The sequence below is a fragment of the Pteronotus mesoamericanus genome, unplaced genomic scaffold (assembly GCF_021234165.1).
Source record: "Pteronotus mesoamericanus isolate MK-2021 breed Mesoamerican mustached bat unplaced genomic scaffold, CSHL_Meso_final contig_169, whole genome shotgun sequence".
Lineage (NCBI taxonomy): Eukaryota > Metazoa > Chordata > Mammalia > Chiroptera > Mormoopidae > Pteronotus > Pteronotus mesoamericanus.
The window spans coordinates 12986809-13009719 of record NW_026555068.1 but is presented as its reverse complement, the minus strand read 5'-3'; the positions used below and the strand labels follow the sequence as shown (position 1 = coordinate 13009719).

Below are 22911 nucleotides of genomic sequence, written 5' to 3'. Positions count from 1 at the left end.
TTTGTCTGCTACTTTGAAACGCAATGAATGCTTTAGAGCAACAATTTTCAACCTTTTTCATTTCATGGCACATAAACTAAAATTTTGTGGCACATGAAAAATATTTTTTGCCTATCTTACAAAAAATAGGTATCATTTTGATTGATTTATTAAAAAAAAATAGTAATTACCCACCCTTTTTGCTCCAAAGTGACTTTTTAAAAATCAGTTGCCTATATTTGTATATAAGGATTTCTGGTATCAAGAATTAACCAATCAGACACAACCTTATTATGCATCACGACCAATAAGATGCACTATGTTATATGACCTGTGTATTTACGGATCAAGACAGGGCGTTCACTCCGATGGCTGTTGTTGTGTTAGCTGTTGGCATTTTTTTATTTGACAGTCTAAGGGGAAAGAGATCAGTGTCCTTGACTAAATAGTCAGGTATTGCATATTTTAAGAATTCTTGCAGCACACTGGTTGAAAATCACTGCTTTAGAGCCCTGGGCAGTAATGGGTCTATTATCTGCCACAGTCTAAATCTTTGTTTCAGGTACTTTAAATGACTATAAAGAACTCTGGCATAGTTTTTCCTTCATAGGTTGGGAGAGGAGGAATGACTTTTTCATTTGAACAGATCTGCTTTGTTAACTAACAATCACCCAAGCAATGCAGAAAGAGAAATAAAGAGAGGTCTTGGAATTTTGATAAGATCTTTTTCATATATTCTGCTTATATTTAATTTTGCTGGGGCAGGGTGAAGTCTGTATTGTGGGTAGGCCAGGTGATTTTTATTTTTGGACATTCAATTTAGGTCATTCAAATGGAATTAAAATTCTCTAAGGGCAAGTGCACTTAAGGGCATTAGAATGCAAAGTTCTGTTTACAATACACTGGATTAATGTATACATTTTTAAGTCTTCATGTTTTAGCAATGTAAGCAGTGTAATTGAATGAAGAGTAGGATTCCACTGGCTAACCAGGGAAACAGAATAAGCCATGAGAAAGTTGACTGAAGGAACTAAGCGAAGCAGGGTGGAGTAAGAACAGGGCCCAGATTAAGAGGTAAAGCTTCCTGTCTTTACAGGGAATGCTTTTTGAACTCTGAGGACCTGACAACAATATATTGTGTTTGACAGTGTTCAGTGAATTCACTAATAATGAAGTAAAGTTCTCACATGCACACACTTACATGTCTAGTTTCTTATCTTGGTTAACTCAAGCCCTAAATTTCTGATTTGCCTCTGGTACCTACCTCTCCTTGTGTCTGACAGCACTAAAAAAGTTTCTTTTCTTTTTTAAAGATTTTATTTACTTATTTTCAGAGATGGGGGGAAAGGAGAGAGAAATGAGGGAGAAAAACATCGAATGGGCTCCTTCTCTCATGCTCCCAACCGGCCAGCCAGGGACCTGGCCCGCAACCCCGCCATGTGCCCTGACCAGGAAGTGAACCAGCAGTCTTTTGGTTCTCAGGCCTGTGCTCAATCCACTGAGCCACCCCAGCCAGGCAGAATTTTCTTAATAATGAGGTTAGATGTTTACATGTACAGACACATCTCCTGGGCAGTTTTCAAACTCTAGAAATGTCCTCTTTGTCTCTTACCCTTTTATACTAAAGTGTAACAGAGGCCACAGGTGGGCTGGATTTGGTCTTAAGAAGGCCTGTCAAAGTGAGAGGTTATGAGACCATCTGATTATAAATCAACACTGGGAATGAACTTAGTTCATTAGGCATGATATACCTAGTAATCACTTGCTGTCCCAACTCCCTGTGTATGTTCTGAGCCCTGCATATATGAGTTTGTGGGATGCCACACTCTTCCTCCTCCCACATGTGCTCCCATGAGTCTTTCTTCCTTTCCTGACACTACTGGAAACTTTCTGATTACCTTGGCAAAAGGACCTGGTTTCCATGGGCCCTAAATCAAGGTATATATTTGGTTATCCTACAGATAAGTTCAACCAACTGAATAGGACCCAGGGCAGACACTGGTGGGCACCCTAAAACTAGGGAGGTGTGCACTATGGGTAATTATGTGGATTTTTTCCTTTAGAAAGAAAAGAGCAATTATCAATTTAAAACTAAAACAAACCTGGAAGTTAGTGTAGTGACCTTCTTTATCCTGTTTAGTCAGTCTTTTGTGTCTGTAGCAACCTGGACTCTTGAACCAAAACATACCTTCCTAGGGCTAGAAAAGGAGTGAGTCTTCAAGTCCAGTAGATGGCCATTGTCAGGAAAAAGAAACGACCATCTGTTTTGACCTGAAGCCAGTGCCAACAAAAAACTGGAAGTTGACCAAAGGCTGCTCAGGTTCTACTGAGTTGCAACCAGAATTATGTGCCTGACAGTCCATTTCAATTATTGTGATAGTCTGTTTCCATGGTGGCGAGACATGAATGGGAAATCATAGCAGGCCAACAAAGCCACCGTTGCAGGTAAGATGGCCAGCTGTCCTCAGTAGGGTTCAGTCTTGCACTTTGGTGTTTCAGCTGGTCCTCACAGAATAAGCCAAGAACTAAGTTCATTTATATTTTATTTTAAAAGCGCCAAGTAATTTAACCGTTATGTAAAACTTACAAACATGGCTCTTGAACACCCCGTTTCTCCTCCACCTTTTTGGGTTAAAGATACCCCAGCTCATCGGGGTTCATGCTGCACAGAAATGCAGAGCTCTTGTGAACTTCTCTGTCCCTGAAACCAAGTTTATATTGCCTCATCTTGGAACAGAGATGCCACTCCCTCCCTTAGAGAGTGAGTGACCCCTCTGTTCTCATCTCGGTGGAGAGTAGGGTGGCCACGAAGCGCGAGCACCCTTTGGTTGCAGCTGGGATGGTCCTGCTCCGCTGGCGTTATCTTAGAGGCACTGGTGCCCCTTTTAGGTGAGATTTGACTTTTAGAATATGAAGAAACACTGACTTGTGGTCTGAATTGAAGTGTGAAACAAACACTGGAGTGGGTATTTCTACTAGATCAGGCTTGTCCCCATGAAGCAAGGATAGGCAGGAAAATGCAAATTTCTAAGAACAAATGTGGATAGGCAGGACCTAAGGCTTACACTTTCCACAAACTTTTGGACTTGTATTTGTTCTCCCTTTTAAAAAAATTAGCTTGTAGTTATAAATATTTATATGCCAAAGTGTATTAATGTATAAATGTGAGTTCTGTAAGTCATACCTACTCTCTCCACTGTGAACATACAGAACTCTCTACTATTAACTTGTAGGGAATTGGGTATACATAGGTATACGTTCTTTTAATACTTTTTTTTAAAACTTGAGCATATACTAAGTTACAAACAGCACCGAAAGAGTTAAACTGGGGTTATGAACAATTTCTGGTGTTTGCTGTTTTGGGTTTTTTGTTTGTTTGTTTGTTGTTGTTGTTTTTACTTAATGATTGAGAACTTTGTCCTATATTAGTAGATACAGGTATATCTCCTCATCATTTTACATGTGCGCACTAGTGAATTTGGGCATCATTTTAAAAACTTTGTGAATTGCATACATTTTCATACATTTGTTGAAATGGGACTTGTTTGAAACACACTTATGTGTAAATATCAGTTGAAATGTGGGCGATTTTACTAGTGTTCATGTATTACCCTGTTCTAGTAAATGGATGTATAGTCCTGAATTTTTTTGTGGTCTTTTGTGGTTTTGTCTTTTTCATTTTTCTCCCTTGATTCTGGTTGTTTTTGTCTCATTTCTTTTTTTACTCTTTAAATTTCCACTTCTTATAGTGTTAATGTCTTTTGCCTATTTGTCATGTATGAGTCTTTATCATTTGATATTGTGGTAACTGTACTGACATGATTGTGACTGGGAAATGTGGTCCCTCATTTTGTTTGCTGTATAGTCAACAGGTGTCAAAAACAGTGTCCCATGGATACACAATGTTGTTCTGTAGACTTCTAAAATAATTCAAGAGATATTTACACAGTATTCCCTCTGTGTCTCAGACTGTGCTAGCCACTGCAAAAAAAAGAAAAGAAAAAAAAAGCCTTCAAATTCTAAAATCCCTTTTGAAAGTTCTCATCTGTGAATCCACTCCATGTTACAAGGAGTGATTACTCCAAAAGAATGATTTAAACACACAACATATTCGAAAGCTTCTTTCAGAGTCTGTGGTCATATGCTTAAAAATGTGGGTAGATGGAGAGAAAGCTTGTGGAGAATAGAAGGCCAGAGAAGCATCCCCATGGTTTTACTCATTAGAATGTTTCAAAGGAGTGACCATACAGTTATTCATGAGCCATTAGAAAATGAGAAATTGTCTTTCCCCATCCTATAAATTTAAGAGCAACCTCAAGGTCTCAGCTCAGAGCAGCTAGAGGATGATCCCTGAGACCTTTTTCTAAATAAGTAAAACATACAGAAAATGCTTATAGTCTTTGACACTATGGTATGTACCAGATGTGGCCACTTATTGAAAAGTATGCATGATTATTCTCTGCAATATACTGAAATTAATAAACATTGTCCATTAATTTTTATGTGAATGTTTAGATTGGTTACAGGATAATTAATGCCTGTTATTTATTAAAAGTAGGGCCTTTCCATTTCAAGTCCTGTTGGCCTTTCTATCCAGGAAAGCTTAAGACTGACAGAATGGCTTTACTTACTGAATTAGAGTTTATTAAATTAGAAGTCAGTCACTGAAATGTGGCTTGTCTTTCCCACTGAAAGCTGGCAATACCAGTTAAGAACACATGGTTAGTTTTATCCAAAATGTAACTGTGGCTCTGGTGAAATGATATGTAGTAGCTGAGCCAAGAAGGCGCTTGCTCTTACTGTTCTACGCAGGAGGATTCCTCCTAGCATTATGCCTTCCGTACGCCGGCGTAAAAGTGCAGTTGAAGGTATGTCCACAGAATCCGTTAGAGTCCCTTTGGGATAGAGCTATCAGCAGCTTCATGTCTTGAATTTCTATAAGGCATGTTGTGTCCTTGACTAAAAAATGTTTTTCCCCATGTGTCTGATAAAGTAAACATCTGTGCCACTAAAGGCATAGTGCCAGGCACATCTGTGTCCTTAGACACTGCCGGTCAATTAAGGGCTGCCCTGGATAGTGATTGTCCTGCCACAAAAGTTCATTTGGTGTCTTTCACTTGCTATTTGAGGGGAATTTTCTGTCTGAGTAGTTGATCATGGATTTATGTGTTTCTTAAAATTTTATGACACTGATTGTGTTCTAATTGGTGACTTTGGGAAGGAGTTAAGTCTTCTGTTATTATGGAAGGTTGTTTGCATGCTCTGCTTCCTTCCCCGACAGTGAGCTCCCTGCAGTCAGAAATCGTCTCACCTTTGTGATTCCCAGAGAGTTGAAAAGACAAACCCAGAGTGTGTTGTTGTTGAATGGCTCACATAAAAAGAGTGGCAGGTGAGAAGAGTAAGGGAACTAAAGTGCTTTCAAATTTCCCCAGGATCCCAGGTCCCAATTACCTAGAATTCTTAGGAAAGTATGATACCCAAGAAGAGGTATTTTGGTTTCTTTTTTCCCCCAAGTTTGCAAGTCTGAGGTGGTCTAGAAAGGATTCAAAGCACACGGATTCCAAGCACGTAGATTTTAGTGACCTTTAGTTGCACCCATATTTCATGCTGTTAAGTATTTAAGAATTATTTCTCCTAGTCAGTGTATCTGTTCTATCCGAGGAGAGAATATCTCTTCAGTGAGAAGTGACATATCCTGGCAAGTTTCTGAGAAACTGTTGGCTCCACTGGATTCTAGGAAATAGAAGTTGTTTCCATGTCTAAATAAAATGTCAGATCTTATTAGTTGCCTCTAATTTGATGAACAAGATAGAGTTCCTTTGAGCTCCTTGTCATCTTCTGTGGGTGAGTGGTAAACAAAGCCCTGTTTTTCCCTCGTATAACAGTTTCCTGTTGAGACACTAAGAATCTCTTTTATTTCTGAAATATTTACATAGAAAAGTTTTATCCATAAACCTGACAATTTTAATTATAAATATTGGCATTATTTATAGTTTTCTCAAGAAAGCAAAGTATTTTTAAAAATTAGACAATTCTCAACCTAAAAAATAAACTTAATGGTAATATCTAATACATGCTTATTAGATAGAAAAAACCTACTTATAAAAACTATTAAAATCACTTATTATTCTGTCACAGGTGGGCACAGGTAACCAGGTTCTTGGTGATCATGGACAAAAAAATCGAACCAAACACACAAAGATTAAAGCAGAAAGCGAGAGAAAGCAGATTTATTAAGCCACACAGAACATGGGAGCAGGCCAACTCTGAGCAGAGAAGAGCAGGGCAGAACCTAACAGCCGTGAACTCAGGGGCTGGAGGGCTTTTATTCCTTTAGCGTGGGTCTCCCTGATTTCCTTGATTGGCTACCGGGAAGGGGGTCCCACAATGCTAATTTATTGTAATGCTATTATAATGAAGCAGGGGTCAGGTAGCATCTTCTGCACAGGTGCATTCCCGATTCACTAAGATTCAATGCTTTTCCAGAAAGTAGAAACTACCAGTCTTAGAACAGTGTCTCCGCCCTTTATCCATGTTCTTTATCTTAGCCCTGGGGCACCTCTGGAGTTTCCTCCTTCCTGTCTATCTCCTGCCTCAATTCTACCACTCAGGATGAAAGCATGTGAACATAAACATGTTGGTACATATGTATCCTACAAGGCATTTTCCCCCTCTTCAAATCGTGTGTGTTGGTTGCTTGTTTTACAGAATAAAACCAAACAATATGTACTTTTTCCTTGAACATCATTTTTAGTGGTTGCATATTATATTTTATAGATGCAGATGAACCTTACTTTATCAGGTAATCTTGTTGACAACCCCCAGATTTCTAGTGGCTGTCATTGCTAAATTATTTGACTTGAAAGTTTGTAAAGCCACCTTCTTAGATCAGTACTATAAATGGAAGTTCATTTCCTAAGCTAACTCCCCAAATCCCTTTTTTAAAATTATCTTTTATTGATTATGCTATTACAGTTGTACTAGCACCCCCCCCACAAAGCAGCTTCCCCCATTTCCTATGCTGTATTTTACCTCCCATGGCTATTCCGTAACTACCTATTTGTGCTTCTTAATCCCCTCATCCATTACCCCACAATCTCTGCCATCTGGGAACCCTCAAAATGCTCTTTGTATCCATGATTCTCTCTCTGTTCTTGTTTGCTTAGTTTTTTAGATTCAATTGTTAATATGTATTTAGTGCCATTTTATTATTCAGGTTTGATCTTCTTTTTCTTAAATAAGTCTCTTTAACATTCCGTATAATAATGGTCTTGTGATGATGAACTCTTTTAGTTTTTTCTTGTCTGGGGAGCTCTGTATCTGCTCTTAGTTTCTAAATGATATCTTTGCTGGGTAGAGCAATCTTGGCTGTAGGTGCAAAAAGCCTGCTCCAAGATACATCATAATTAAAATGCTTAAGGTTAAAGAGAAAGAGGATAAAGGATAAAGGTGAAGATAGTTTGTACTCTAGGCCTTACAGTTGTAGGTCAGTGAGGTCTGCCCTTCTGCTTTGGAACTGAGAAGATGCAGTTAGGCATTTTGACCACTATTTAGGTGTGTTTGAATTGTTCAATAAACTTTTCTGTTTATTAAAAGTACTGTGAATATTAATACAGATGAGGGAAGCAATGACAGGACTAGCAGGAGCAAACAAATTGCTTTGATTTTACTTTGGAACCGCATTCTGTGTTTGTTTGATTAGAGCAGAGGAATGGTAGGTTTTCTACCCTCATGGCAGTATTTTCTTAAGCTAATAATTCAATTATATGGACCCTTTTATCCCCTCAGTTTTAGAACTAGATAATGGCTAGTTGGGAAGGAAGTCAGTTTATGAATTTAGATCAGCTAGAGGCAGTTCACTTTGAATAATCCACATAGAAGAGTTAATTTAATGTCACTTTACCATTAGAGTACTCCTGCGTCATTGAAAGAACATGAACTGGGTAGGATCCGTGGAATATGCGAAGAAACGTGTTTTTGAAATTTCACATAAGAATGATTCCCTGGATTCCACCCCTTTGAGCGGCTCTCGTATTTCCTTTCCAGGTCCGGACCCTGTTTGTCAGTGGCCTCCCCCTGGATATCAAACCTCGGGAGCTCTATCTGCTTTTCAGACCATTTAAGGTACCTTTTCTATCTTTTAGAAATTGTAAAAGGAAACAGAAAGTGTGTGTACAAGCTTCTTGGGGTCTCTTTGGAGGAAGAAATAAAATGTTTGAGAAAGTACCCTGTGAAGTGATATTTGTAAAAGGTTAGTGCATGGGGATTTAACCACTCAGTTCTAGTTTACAGTCGCACTCAGGAAACACGGAAGCTGCCTTTTGCCCTCCCCAGAGCTAGGCCAGAGAAGTCTTTTCTCTTGCTCGTGGGGACATGTATCTGCTCCTTCCATGTAGAGCAGCCTTAGTGTCCCCTGCCAGCTGAGGGTGTTCTTCTAGGTACAGATCACCAAATGTACTATCAGTTATTGATTATGCATTTATATTTCAAATATTTCAAATGTAGTAATATAAGTCCTGCCCTATCCCTAGGAGATTATTAGTTGAAATAGTTCTGTTAGTACTATTCTTTGGAGAGATAATAGGTTAAATAGACTTGTATGAATTAAACTAGGAACCTAACACCATTATTTTTTTTCATGGGAAAAATATCCTACGTTGCAAATAAGGTAGAACAAAATTTCAAAGCATTGCTTGGCAAGAGCGGAATCTTTCCGGGTGCTTAGCGAGATATTTAATGCGGTGTGACTACTGAGATAAAACGGCTTTAGAGATGCTTCATGTATCTGGGATTGAAAACCTAACAGGAAGTCAGACTGAAGCTGAAATAAGTCTGCTGCCAAGGCACAACCTTGAGGCCAGCCTGTGAGGGCCGGAAAAGGCTAGGACTGGGCCAGCTCCGGGCTGGAGGCCTTGGTCCTCAAGGAGTGATCCTGGAGGGCAAGATAAACTCAGAGCCTGTGGCCTGAGCTGTTGTACAGGATGTGTCGGCCATTGATGCCAGCCGGGGCCACACTTATGATTAGGTGATGGACCATCTTGATTTTTGGTTGAAGATCCTCATCCCTGTTGAAGCAGGACTCCAACCATAGATGCAAGACAGGTTGAGGAATAGGATCTAGCTTCTTAGGGAGAAGGGATGAGGACATGACAGCTGGAAACAGCTGTGTAGGAAGGGACGGGGTGGGTGTCAAGGGGGCAGCCAGTTAAAACCAACAAAGATAAAATAGAGTCTAGGTTATGTGCCAAGAAGTCACCATGCAATGACATAAATCCTTTCGGACAGTCAGCCCCTTAATTCAGCAGTTTTTGACCTTTTTCATTTCATGGCACATGTAAACTAATTACTAAAATTCTGCAGCACACCAAAAAAATAAACCTTTTGTTAATATGACAAAAACAGGTATAATTTTGATTCATTCACACCGAATGGCTATTGTTATGTTGGCTGTTGTAATATTTTTAATTTGACAACCCTGAAGGAAAAGAAGTCAGTGCCCTGGACTAAACAGTCAGGGAGTGCGCGCTGCAGCGCAGCCACTGAAATCGCTGCCTCCACGCAACAGCAGTGATGACAGCACAGGGGAAACGGAGCTTAGATGGGAGGTCAGCTGAGAGGAAGTGGGGAAGAGAGGGAAGGAGTTGTGGGAAGACGGCACCAACTTCGCAGAGTTTCCTGAGTTTCTTCTGCAGGGTTGCAATTTTTACAATCCCTTTTGTAGGATGAGGACATTTTAACTTAATTGATGTTAATGGACAAAATACTGTTGTGTTCATATACGTGTAGAGAGAAAGTGATACAGCTAGCAGGCCCCTTTTATGAATGGTCTCACTGAATTCTCATCGCTGTCCCTTAAAACGGCTCGGTCTCCTTTAGTCAAATGAGGAAAATGAGACTTCAAGCAGTTGAATAAATTTTGCTTCAGTTTACCCACATAATAAATGGCAGGGCTGGGATTTGAACCCAAGAGGTCTGACTGTGCCATCCCTGTTCTGAACTATTTTGTGATACTAATTCTCTTCTTGTGACTTGAGAGCACAATATATTCCTGCCAGTGGTGTTTTACTTGAGTGAAAAATCTATTTGTCCTTTGCTGCTGAGGCCTTCGGGGTGTTTAAAGCTCTAGGTTTTTCAGAGAAAGCACCTTGAAAAAGGAAGAAGCAAGGCTGCAAATCACGACCTCTTTGGCCAGAAGAGCTCAAGGCCTGTGAGGTAAAATGTTTACAGTAGCTAATTGGTCACATAGTTCTCTGCTGGGAAGATATGAAGATGAATCAATCCCAACATTCTGCCCAGAGATGCTACGTTGAAGTCAGGACCCTGCTACATTCCTAACAACCCTCTTTTAATTAAAGTCCCTGGAGGTTGACCCTAGTCCACAAATCTGTCTCTACTCTGATATGTGTGGTGGTCAATCATGTCAAGTGGTGTTTTTCCCCCGTCTCTGTCATCCCTCAGTGCAAGCCACCAACCATTGATTATTTTCAGAAATAAACACAGTTTGTTATCCTTATGCTGAGGAGCCAGGAAGAGTGAAGGGAGAGATTGAAAGGGAGTGTTTCTGTCTTCCTTGAGGATGAGCTGGAATAAAAACCCAGTGGGGAATTTTTGCATGTCCCAATCAGAATACCAACATGAAGACAGGCTGATTTAATAAATAAGCAAAACAACTCAACAAGATTCAACATACTGCCTGCTTAAACTTTCTTGGCAGTTTTGAAATTTTGATTAGTAAGTTTTACCCAGTACATTCTTTTTTAAAAAATAATTTGTTTTTCAATTACAGTTCATGTACAATGTTCTATTAGTTTCCAGGTGTACAACTGTGTTGATTAGACATTTGTATAACTTACAAAGTGATCACCAAGGTATAGTGCATTGTTAATGTTTCATTGTTGTTATTTTATAGGAAATACATGACCAAGTTATCACATACTCTTACCTTCCTATTTTACTAAATTTACCCCTTCCCTCCCATAATTCTATTGAATAAAGATCTGCTGTTGACAGAGATGCCAGTTGTCCTACCATTGCATAATTTCTTGAAAAAAAATAAGGAAAAGAAACATAAAAATGCATGAATTTCAGGGCTTGATTTCTTTTAGGCTCCAATTATGCAAACATGGGCATCTATAAAGAGAGGTGTGTGACTTTGTGTGTAATTTGCTTTCCCAGTGAATTTAAGAGGCTTTGTGAAAGAGGTAGTCAATAGCCATAAAGGACTCATTTTTCCTTGAGAAGGTGCTATTATAATTGCTTTTTCCCCCAGCACTCTCTTTTTTGGTCTAAATTTGATTCTTCTTTTATTTTCAGGGCTATGAGGGTTCTCTTATAAAGCTCACATCTAAGCAGGTAAGAATTTTAAACTTGCATATATATAAATGGTCACTTCCACAAAAAGTTTGAATTGACTTTCTTCAGGAATGTTACTAGAGCTAGCATTCTTTTTTCCCATTAGGATTTTATTTTGTTGTTGTATTAAAAATAAGAGTGAGGTCAGTTAGGAATTAGCATAGGAAAATGGTTCGTAATTCCATAGTCTCCAGCTAGGGTATCTGGGACTAGCCCCAAGGAAGGTAAATGTAATGCAGCCAGCATAGTTATATTGGGATTTGTCTGTGTATTCAAAAGTAATTATTATCCAAATTCACATTTATTCCCAATTCTTTCCTGTTTTCTTTTTTTAATAAGGTTAAACAGGCAGACTCTCACAATCGGTATGAGTATCTGGTGGTGAAGAATCATGTTCCCTCTCAAACCCTGAATGGAGGTGGTAATCAGTGACCCTGATAGTTCCTGCAAGCTTCTGGAACATTTTCAGCTGTATGCTTTTTCCCCTCTAGTGCTGAACACTCAGCATGCTCACCTCCCAATCACGTTCGTCACTCCGTGAGGTATTCTCTGGTTCATCAGGAACAAGCTATGTTGCTAGTATCCTTCTGGACTGAGAGATCATTGAGTCCAAAGGCATTATGACCCTGTTCTCTTTAGTTGGAACAGTATGGTTTACACACCTATTTAAACGCAGGACTTTTGAAAGGCATCCCTTGGGATTTGCAATGGAAATGTTCATTTTGTAATTTTGATCGTGCAGTGAGAGTACAGGGCTTTTATCATTGTGTCATTGTATTCTTTGCACTGACAGTTACCAAAAGGTGATTCAGTTCTCTTTCTACATTAAAAGATAAAGAAGCTGAGGTACACTGAAATCCATTTGTGAGAGTAGAGTCTCTCAACCCAAGTGTTTCTCTATTCCCTTGTTCACTGCTGCTCACCTTCCAACCCCTTCTAGGTTATTTTTATGATTCTCTAAATCCTCAGCTGTGCCCTTGAAGAACCATCCTCACAATCCCTTTGATTCATGTTAGAAATTTAGCTAAACCACTGACTCATGATTCTTCTGGACTGGCTTTCTTATTTCTACACAAATGCCTGCGGTCATTTCTTTATCTTAGCTCTTCAGTTTGATATCACCTTTGACCCAGAAAAATAGCCTCTGATTTTCTTCCTTCATATTTGTTTTTCTTTCCTCAGCCCGTAGGTTTTGTCAGTTTTGACAGTCGCTCAGAAGCAGAAGCTGCTAAGAATGCTTTGAATGTGAGTACTCCTGTAATCGCTGGGCGGGGGGCGGGTGCATTCCTTATGAGGTGGTGGGATGTTGCAGGAGCTCAAATGGAAGGAATGTGACTTCACAGTCAAACAGGGAAGGGCCCATCAGTTTAATGAGCCCTCGAAAGAGATATTTCTTAGAATTGTGGTCAGATGTGCAAACTACTAAGTAACACTTGCTCTTCTCTAGCTTTAGCTATCATGCTCAAAATACCTGATGATGTGAGTCTTATTTTAATGCAGACCAATCATATCCCTCAATGGTGTACAGCTTAGTTTGGCCATCATTATACTTTTAGGGCTAAACCTAAGCCAAGAAGAGATAAAAGTCTTGGCTTTTCTTATTTCATAAGGTTTTTATTTTAGGTTGTGGCTTTTTGTTTCTTAAAGAAGTCATTGTTGTTATTCTGATTGATTAAAAAAAACTTGCATATATGGCTTTCTGAAAAGACATTTTGCATTGTGATACAGTCAGTAAGAGTAAACTATAATTGAATAGTATAGCTGTATTGGGTTTGCAGGCATCTTGTCTGCCATATACTGTGAAGCTTTTACCCTTTTTACTTTAGTAAATATTTTTCCTCTTTGGAATGCGGAAAAACAAAACAACTTAAGGGGAACCAAGCCGAGATAAGGTGGAAAGAAGCCAATTTAGTTGAGCTCCAAATGCTAAGAGCTGATCCTCAGGTGAGGATTCTCAGTGAAGAGCCTGGCTCCATCCTGCTCCAAGCAAATGGGCTAAACAGCTGTGAATAAGGGTTGATTAATGCAGCCAAAAGTGTTCAGGATGCTTCTTGAAGGAAAGTGGCCACTTGACTGTTTGCGCTTTGGGTGTTATGGTATAAGCTTCCGGGAACTTGTCACTGGCCTTACAGGTACACCTGCCAGTTGCTCCTCTGAGCTCCTGGATGCTAAGGAGGGGCTGTAGAACAGACCTGACATCCCAATGACTTGGTGGCCCAAGGGAATGAGGTCAACTTTATGGTTTCATTGTGACAATCTTGAGAGGTTTTCGGGCTTTGGAAAAAAATGTATATATTTTCATAAGAAATAATTTGCTTGTTATTGTTGGTTTTTCATGAAAACATACAGGAAAATCGTAGGAATGCAAGAGCTTCAGAAAGCTCTGGATTTTTCTGGATTTGGATAAATGACCTTCTGATGAGAATAACTGCTTACTTACACTGTTCCTCTCCCAGAGAATGTAAACCAATTATTTATTGAATATCAGTGATATACGCTGAAGCAAATTATATAGTTGAATATTTTGGCATAAAAATTATTTCATGATATTTGCATTACATGGATACAACCAGAATTTTCTCAAAAAGAAAAAAAGAAAACCCAAGAAATTTTAAACTCAAAAATTAAACCACAATTTCTATTTAGACAGTGTTTTCTTTCATTCTAATCAGGTGACATCTTAGTAAACGTAAAAATGTTTTGGGTCCTATAAAGTTATGTTAGGTGACGTGTTCACCAGGTTCTTTTCATTTTTCTTATATAGGAAGTAACAGTAGTTGAAACTTGTTTACAGAATGGATTGCCTTACTTTACCTTGCTGTGTATAAAAAGATGTCACTGACCCTCTGTCTGAAGAACATTAGGCTTTTCTCATCTTAAGGTGGCATTCCCTTATGAGCTAGGATATTAAATGGTCATAGTCATAAGCTGGGTTTTCTTACCTTACTAAGTAGAGCATAGCAATATAATTTCAAATTTTCTTGGTGCCTAAGGGTGATATCACTACAAATGTCAGTTATTGAGCTATGCTATAACATGACGATAGAGACGTTTAAGCCCATCCTGATGCCAGGATGGCCCCAGATCATTGGGCTTTCTTGACCTGAGGTCTGGTTTTAGGCTCCTCTTGTGCTCAACTCTTCCCTTCTTTTTCACTCACAGCAAGGCTTTCTTGAATATTATCCTCTCTCTTAATCATTAATTCTGTTTGTTGCTCATGTATTAGTATTTTGGGAAGAACTCCCAGTGAACCATGTCTAATTCTGTCATGTTCTGTGGACGTAAGCGTAACTCTTAATATTTACCTGAGGAGTATTGAATGTGAGCTTTCTTCTGCTCAGAGAATGACTTGTGAGTATAGGGCATTTAATACACTCCTGGCTGATCTTTCTCAAAGTTCTTAACTTCTATATGTGGAATATTAGAGGCCTTTGTACCTTAGAGATCATCCTATTATCTCTATTATCAGGGACCTGAGGCCTAGAGAGAATGAATGCTGCAAATAGAAGTAGGCCCAGAAAAAGAGGACCCAGGAGGGCAGCATAAGTAAACGTAGTTTGCCTCCTTGAACCACCACATCAAAATTACAACTAGTCTGTAGAAAAACTCTCATTCAGAACTACCAGAAATTGAGCTGAGTGGAAGTCCTGCAGCTACAGAATGAAAGAAGAAACCACATTGAGACTGCTAGGAGGAGTGGAGACATAGAACAGGCTGGTCCCACACCCACATGTGGCAGATAAAAATTGGGAGGGATATCTTAGGAGTAAGGGGTCCCAGCCCCACAGCAGGCTCCTCAGCCCAGGGTTCCATTTCCAGGAAGATAAATCCCCATAATTCTGGCTGTAAAAACCAGTGGGGATTGAGCCTGTAGTTTGAGGCTGTGATACAAAAACTTGCAGTATCCCAGGCAGTTCTGTGCATAGACTTACTTGGACTTACTCTTTTAGAGCTGTAGAACTGGGACAGCAGATTGAAAAGCATCAGAGACATATAGGGAGGAACTAAATTGTCCGGCATTAGGGCAAGAGCTGGGGAGTTGCTTTCTCCCAGACAGAAGTGCTAGCAGAGGCCATTGTACCTTTTTTGAGCACTCCCTCCACAAAACCAGCAGGCAGGTACCATATCTGAGACTCCAACCTGGCTCACACTGTTTGTCCTACTCTGGTGATTCCTCAAGACCCTGCCACACCCATCTTTCAGACCCATCCAAGCTATTTCCAGTGGCTTTTCCATATGAATGTCTTGTCTTGGCCCATGCTTCAGGTTTTCCTAAATTCTCTCAAACAAGCAGCATCTGGCTTCAGCAAGCTCTGTACCTCTCCCTAAGTTGATCTAGGCCCAGCACCAGCAGCAGCTGGACTTGGTTCACAGTGTGGCCCCTTTTGGACACCTGCAAGCCCAACACAAGTAGCAGCCATCTGCAGCTCGCATTGTAGGTAATGCTGTGTGACCCTGGACAGAACACAGGCAGTGGTTGACTTTGGATGTGCCAACAGCAGTCAAGGCTCAACTACTACTAGAGGGTGTACACAGCCCACAAAGTGGGCCCACCTTGAGTACCCAGCTTGGGTAATAGGGGAGGCTGTGCCACGACCCTGCAGAACACCTACTACATTAAGCTACTTTGTCAAGCCTGGGAGGTGTAGTAGCCCTACCTAATACATAAAAACAAATAAAAGGAGGCTGCCAAAATGAGGAGACAAAGATACATGGCCCAAATAAAAGAAGAGAACAGAACTCCAGAAAAAGAACTAATCAAAATGGAGATAAGCATCTATCAGATGCAGAGTTCAAAACACTGGTCATAAGGATGTTCAAGGATTTTAGTGAGAATCTCAACAGCATTAAAAAAAGAAATTGAGAAATTAAGGATTCACTAATTGAAGTAAAGAACAATTTACAGGGAAACAATAGCAGAGTGGATGAAGCTGAGAATCAAATGAACAATTTGGAACATAAAGAAGCAAAAAATAACCAATCAGAACAGCAAGAAGAAAAAAGAATCCAAAAAAATGAGATTAATGTAAGGAACATCTAGGACAACTTCAGGCACAGCAACATTTGTATCACAGGGGTGCCAAAAGGAGAAGACAAAGAGCAAGAAATTGTAAACCACTTTGGGAAAAAAAAAATGAAAAAAACCTGTCTAACTTGGAGAAGGAAATAGACACACCAGTCCAGGAAGCACAGAGAGTCTCAAAGAAGATGGACCCAAAGAGGCCCACTCTAAGGCACACTATAGTTAAAACGCCAAAGGTTAAATACAAAGAGAGAATCTTGAAAGCAGCAAGAGAAAAGCAGTTACCTACAAGGGAGCTCCCATAAAACTGTCAGCTGATTTCTCAAAAAAAAAAAAAACAATCAAAAACCAAAAACAAACCAAAAAAAAAAAAAAAAACCAAAACTTCGCAGACTAGAAGGAATTGGCAAGAAATATTCAAAGGCCTGAAAAACAGGGACCTACAACCAATATTACTCTACCCAGCAAAGCTATCATTTAGAATCAAAGAACAGATAAACAGTTTCCCAGACAAGAAAAAGCTAAAGGAGTTCATGACCACCAAACCAGTATTATATGAAAAATTAGAGTCTTCTTTAAGAAGAGGAAGATCAAGACGATGTACAATAATGTGGCAATAAATACATATCTATCAACAATTGAACCTAAAAAAAAAACACCCCAAAACCCAGCAGAACTGAAACAGCATCATAGATACAGAGAATGTTTTGAAGGTTGACAGAAGGGAGGGGTGTTAGGAAGATGGGAAAAATGGTGAAGGGGTTAAGAAGTACAAATTGGTAGTTACAGAATAGTCATGGGGATATAAGGTACAGCATAGGGAATAGAATGGCCAAAGGACATATATGCAGGACCCATGGGTGTGGGCAGTGGTGTGGGAATTGCCTGCAGGAGTGGGGGTGGCTGCGTGGAGGGGGGAAGTAGGGATATTTGGGACAACTGTAATGCCATGAACAATAAAATACAATTTTTTAAAAATAGGCTTCTTGCATCTTCATCCTGGTGGCAATGACAGACTATTTAAATCATGTTATCCAGGACAAATGGCCATGGTGTGTGACTATGGAGCTGGATTTCTTCTCTCTGGAGAAAAAAATGGGCCCATTTAAGATAATACACTTTATCATGAAGCTGACACATCTTCTCTACAGCCCAATATATTATGCTTTTTTTCAGGGTCATCTTTTCTAATTAGTGAATTAAAAACATATGATGCTCATGGCTGTTACAAAATGTTCTTGTGTCATTTGTCCCGGCAGTTCTCTTAAAAGCTTTTCCTTGCATTTCTTTGGAGAAAGTTCCCTTTTCTAATGTTTTACTTGATTCTACTATTGAGAAACTTAAACCTTAATTCATTAAGTCCCTCTATGTAGAATAGTTATTAGTGTTATGAACCACTTCTCTATGTTTGGAGCTTCTCTTGTTATTATTTCTGTTTTGGTTACTCTCTGGTTTAGTTATTAGTATTAATAATTAGTCTTTTCTCATAATAACTGATTTTTAAATCTATTTTCTTTCCTTTTGCTATTATGCTTTAGTCAATTTGATAATTTTATGGAAAAGCTCAGATTGAATTGAGTGGTAACATTGAACTTTTATCAGGGTATTAACTCATATCTTCTAAATTAAATATAGTATATTTTGTTTTTATAGCAAAAACTCCCAAATTAAGCTAAAAAATAACCCAAACCCAGACTTCCCTTCAGGTTATCTAGGTTCCCATTAATCCACATGATTAGAAACCCCATTCGTTTTTTAAACTGACAGCAAAGTATCTGACCTATCCCTCACCCTCCACAGACATTTGTAATTTCTTTACGGCAGTTTTCCATTTTCCATGCTAATGGAAGGGGGAGCTGATAACCTCAAGTATCAAAATATTTTTAGGATTTATTTGTAATTTGGGAATGTAAATCAAATATAGTCTCACTGAGAGTTAGCCTGGTAGTAAAAATAGGATTTGTGGAAATTTTAGGAAGAACACAGGAAGCAGGGCAGGTGTAAGGAGAAAAACCCTGAGCTGAGGAGGGATTAAGCCATTTCTGGCTATTCCTGCCAGTTGTGAAGTCCCCAGTATTTTTGTTGTTGCCTAGCTGAAATCATGTTTTCATAAATAAGAATGATTAGTCGTTAAACACTTGAAATCAACAGGCCTGTTCTGCTCCTTGCTTGTGTACAGTTCCTAGGGATTCACTCATCTGAAGTACTTTAAGAGATTGTGTGTGGACTCCTGAGTATACATGTGAATTTGTTTGAAAAACCTCCTCCCCTTATTTTAACTAGTTGTTATGAAGGGGAGTAGGTTTTATCATAGGCTCTATTATAGATTATTATAGTAGGACTACAGAAGTCTGATGTTATCAAACCATGTATTGCAAATTGCCTTAACAACTAAATATTGTTTAGGCTAGCCATAATTTGTTTTACTCTCATACAAGACTCATTGATCTAAGTCAGCGACTTTCAACTTTTTTCATCTTAAGGCACACACAAACTAACTATTTAAATTTTGCAGCAGACTAAAAAATATATTTTTTGCCAATCTGGTGAAAAAATTTTTAAAGATTTTATTCATTTATTTTTAGAGAGGAAGGGAGGGAGAAAGCAGGAGAGAAACATCAATGTGTGGTTGCCTCTCATCCGCCCCCTACTGGTGACCTGCAACCAAAGCATGTGCCCTGACTGGGAATCAAACTGGTGACCCTTTGGTTTGCAGGCTGGCACTCAATCCACTGAGCCACACCAGTCAGGGCAAATAGGTGTAATTTTGATTCATTCACACTGGACAGCTATTGTGTTGGCTGCTGTTGTTTTTTAATCTGACAATTGAAGGACAAAAGTCAGTGACTCTGACTAAAGAATCAGATGTTGCGTGTCTTAAAAAATCCTGTGGTATACACCGTTGTGACTCTTGCAAGACACTGGTTGAAAATTGCTGATGAAGTGATCTCTACTTATCATTGTACCCCAAGACCATTGGGTTCTTTTTAAAATAACTGTATTAAGATATAACTCACATACTACATAATTTGCCCTTAAAATATTTTTTTATTTTTCACTCACAGTTAACATTCAATATTATATTAATTTCTGGTGTACACTGTAGTGGTTAGACATTTATATAATTTATGAAGTGATCCCTCTGGTAAGTCTGATACCCCCACCTGGCACCATACAGATTTATCATTTGCCCATTTAAACTGTACAGTTCAGTTTTGTTGGTATGTTATATTATTTTTAATTATGATGAAATATAACAAAATTTGCCATTTTTCTGACTTTTAAGAGTATGGTTCAGTGGCATTAATTACATTCACCATGTTGTGCAACCATGACCACTATCTATTGATATTTCCCAAACTTTATCACCCTAAACAGAAAAATCTGTAACCATTAGCATACATCCCCATTCTTCCTTTCCTCTAGCCCCTAGTAACCTCCAATTTATTTTCTGTCCCTGTTAATTTGCCTACTCTTCATATCTAAATATTTGTCCTTTTGTGTCTGGCTTCTTTCACTTAGCATGTTTTCAAGATTCCTCTGTGGTGTTCAGTGTATGTGAATTATGCATCAGTGAACATTGGTGTACCAGGGCCTGTCTGACCAGGGACAGTAACATTCGGTATAAGCTTAGGAATAGAATTGCTCAGTCATACGATAATTGTATTTTTAGCCTCTTAGGAACTTCCAAACCTTCTCATATCGCTACACCATTTCATATTCATATGAACAATGTTATGAGGGTTCCAATTTTTCCATATCCTCACCAGTACTTGTTATCTTCAGGGCTTTTTTTTTTTTTTTAAATAATTATAACCAACCTAATAGGTGTGATCACTGGATACTTTTGACTGATTTCAGCAGTGGATTTGGGTTCTTCTGATATCTCACAGGACTTAAAATATTTCTTTCAACTGGGATTAGTAATATATCTGTGATGGCACTTCTAAACAGTGGAACTGTATTACTCTTAAATGATTTACCTGTTAATAAAGAAGGGAGGAGAAAACTCAATCATTGGACGGTTGTTTTAACAAGATACAACTGGCATTCTATACATAAGAGTATACAAAACGTAAGACGTCGAGGAAAGGTATTTTCCCAAGATCTATATAGACTTTATAATATATAGACATGAAAGTAGTTGGTTTTAAAGAGGAAAAAGGTAGAGTCATTCAGGCTTCAATGCAAATGAGCCTTAATAATAAATGGAAAATAAAGAGGAATTGAGGATATTTAGTATTAAATTATCTGTTAGTTATTGGAAAAAATGTAGATTCAAATGTATATGTGATAAAAAGAAATTTAGAGAAATCTTTAATAATTGTAAGAAAGGGCATTGAAAAGGTTCTTGATAGTGTCACATGTTGAAAACAACTGATATAATCAGGAAAGCCTTATTTCCATGAATGAAAGCTTTTTTTCATTTCCTTGAATTCCTGGCATTGAGGTAAGCACTATAGCTATATATATCACAAATGATTCCAGCCTTGTTTATAATTTGTTTTGTTGAATAGTTTGAGCTCTCTGACTACATGTTGGGCATAATTAATTCATTATTCCTATACCAGGTTCCTCATCTCTGAAATAGGGGTATTATTCACTTCCAAAAGTGTTAAAGGGAAATCACCAAGCAAAAGCACTTGTAAATGCTGTAAATACGAACCTGTACCATAAATAGACTGTCTCAGTCAAAAGATATAGCCATAAAGTGCTGGCACAAAGTCTTGCATACAGACACCAGGGCAATTGAGACAGGTACTGGCCACACAAAGACATTTTGGCTTCAGTTTGACAGAAACAGAAGACAACAGTCTCTGTTTCCTGTATCACAGGTTTTCCTGACAGGTTGTGCAAGTTAGGACTTTTGATCTTAATATTTGTACAGCTTGTGAGTTAGGTGAAGCATTTCCACTAAACAAAACATTTTAAAAAACAAGCATCCAGATGGCCTGTCTCAGCTCTCCCCTCACTAGGCACCAGGTCAGTATGTTTCTTATCAATTTTAAAAATTTCTCCCTAAATTTCTCTTATCCTGTTGCTCAAAGTGATTGAAGAGGCCTAATTAGTGTGATCCCAGCTGGGACTTTTGGATGGGAAATGTGCAGGGCTGCCAGATGAGATCATGAGTCCGATCTAGTGTTTATCTGTTAAACTTGTTTATAACTGCTTGCTCTTGACTTGCAGAGTTTTAAGGCAGCCATTTGCCATCACTCGACTAGTGACTGTCTGTGCTAGTATTGGCGGCACCATGACACAGGGTTGTTGGCCTCTTCCCTTTTTCTCAATGACTGCATGCACTTTGGGATTTGACGAACAGTTGAACAGTTGAGTTTGAAGTACGCTTTTTTCCTCTCCCTGGTCTTTTTATGATAGTCCTGCATTTTTGGATTATTATAAAACCTCCCTGGGAATGGTGCCGCATATAATTTAAAAGTCTGAAAAAAACAAATGAAGGTGAATGTGAGATATTTGCTAAATTTCTAATTAAAGTCTTTGCCTGAAGAAAAAGTAAGTTATTTAAATCTATTAAGCATTTACATAGCAAACTATAAGATACAATGCTAGTGAAAGAAATCCTAAGGATGTTTGGAGAAGGGAAAGTAGCCAGAAATGTCAGCATCATCTTTTCCCCAAGGTGAAATGGGCAGGAAGAACCAAAGGTTCTCATACAGAAACTGGGGTATATTGCAGTGACAAGTATATGTGGAAATCTCAAGTTCGCCCAGCTCTTCTCTAGGTAAAGTAGTTCATCAAATATTACATGGCCATGTGAAACTGCTCTCAGACTTTGCATTGTGCTTTCTTTTTTTTTTTTGATCTACTTGTTTAAACTTATCTAGATTCTCTTTTAAAAACGCCATCTCATATTGACCTTGCCCTTTCTCCATGGTTCTTCAGGTATTTCAAAAATGCTGAGAATCTATTTGCCTCCCTTGTAAGTGAAAGTTGAAAGTGAAGTTAGTGTTTGTGGAATATGAAGTGCAAAGAATGAGTTATTTGCTAGAATTCCTTTCGCTAAGAGGCCAAACCAGTTCTTAAACCAAAGATCCCTGCTCTCCAGGCCATCCACGTGGCTGATCCATCTGCAGTGCAGCACATTTTGGCCCCTTAAAATCACTGTCTTTTGTTGTAAAATTACTCTCTTATTTTTTACTGAATGATCGCACCATCATTATGACTAGGGGCTAGAGAGCTCCCTCTCACATTGCCTCAATGTTTCAGATAATCTGCTTGGATTTGAACTTTCAGTCCGCAAAGCCGAAATTCTTTGTCTTACTGTGAAATTGGAATGAATTTAGAACATTTTAAAGTTATGGGGAGTGGGGGTGGGACTTATCCCCCTTAAAGTGGAATAGGGTATTTTGAGAGGACCAGGACCTATGCTAATTATTGTACTTTTATTTCCTTACAACTATATACAATATGAGGTATTTTCTTAATTTATACTAAAATGTCAACTTTTCTTGTTTAAATAGATGTGTAATAATTATTACTTGGAAACATACAAAAAACTTTAAGTGAGAGAACCACAAATAGTTTGGATTTTTTTAATG

At 38.6% G+C, this 22911-nt stretch overlaps 1 protein-coding gene across 4 annotated transcripts in view; it reads left to right on the top strand.

Annotated features, from left to right (window-relative positions):
• RBPMS (RNA binding protein, mRNA processing factor) overlaps nucleotides 1-22911 on the top strand; it is a 162350-nt gene that overhangs the window by 59241 nt on the left and 80198 nt on the right. For all 4 annotated transcript variants that reach the window (XM_054566077.1, XM_054566076.1, XM_054566075.1 and 1 more), the window contains exons 2-4: nucleotides 8026-8103; nucleotides 11293-11331; nucleotides 12514-12576. In XM_054566077.1, the coding sequence (XP_054422052.1) occupies nucleotides 8026-8103; nucleotides 11293-11331; nucleotides 12514-12576 (180 nt within the window). The remainder of the gene's footprint in view (nucleotides 1-8025; nucleotides 8104-11292; nucleotides 11332-12513; nucleotides 12577-22911) is intronic.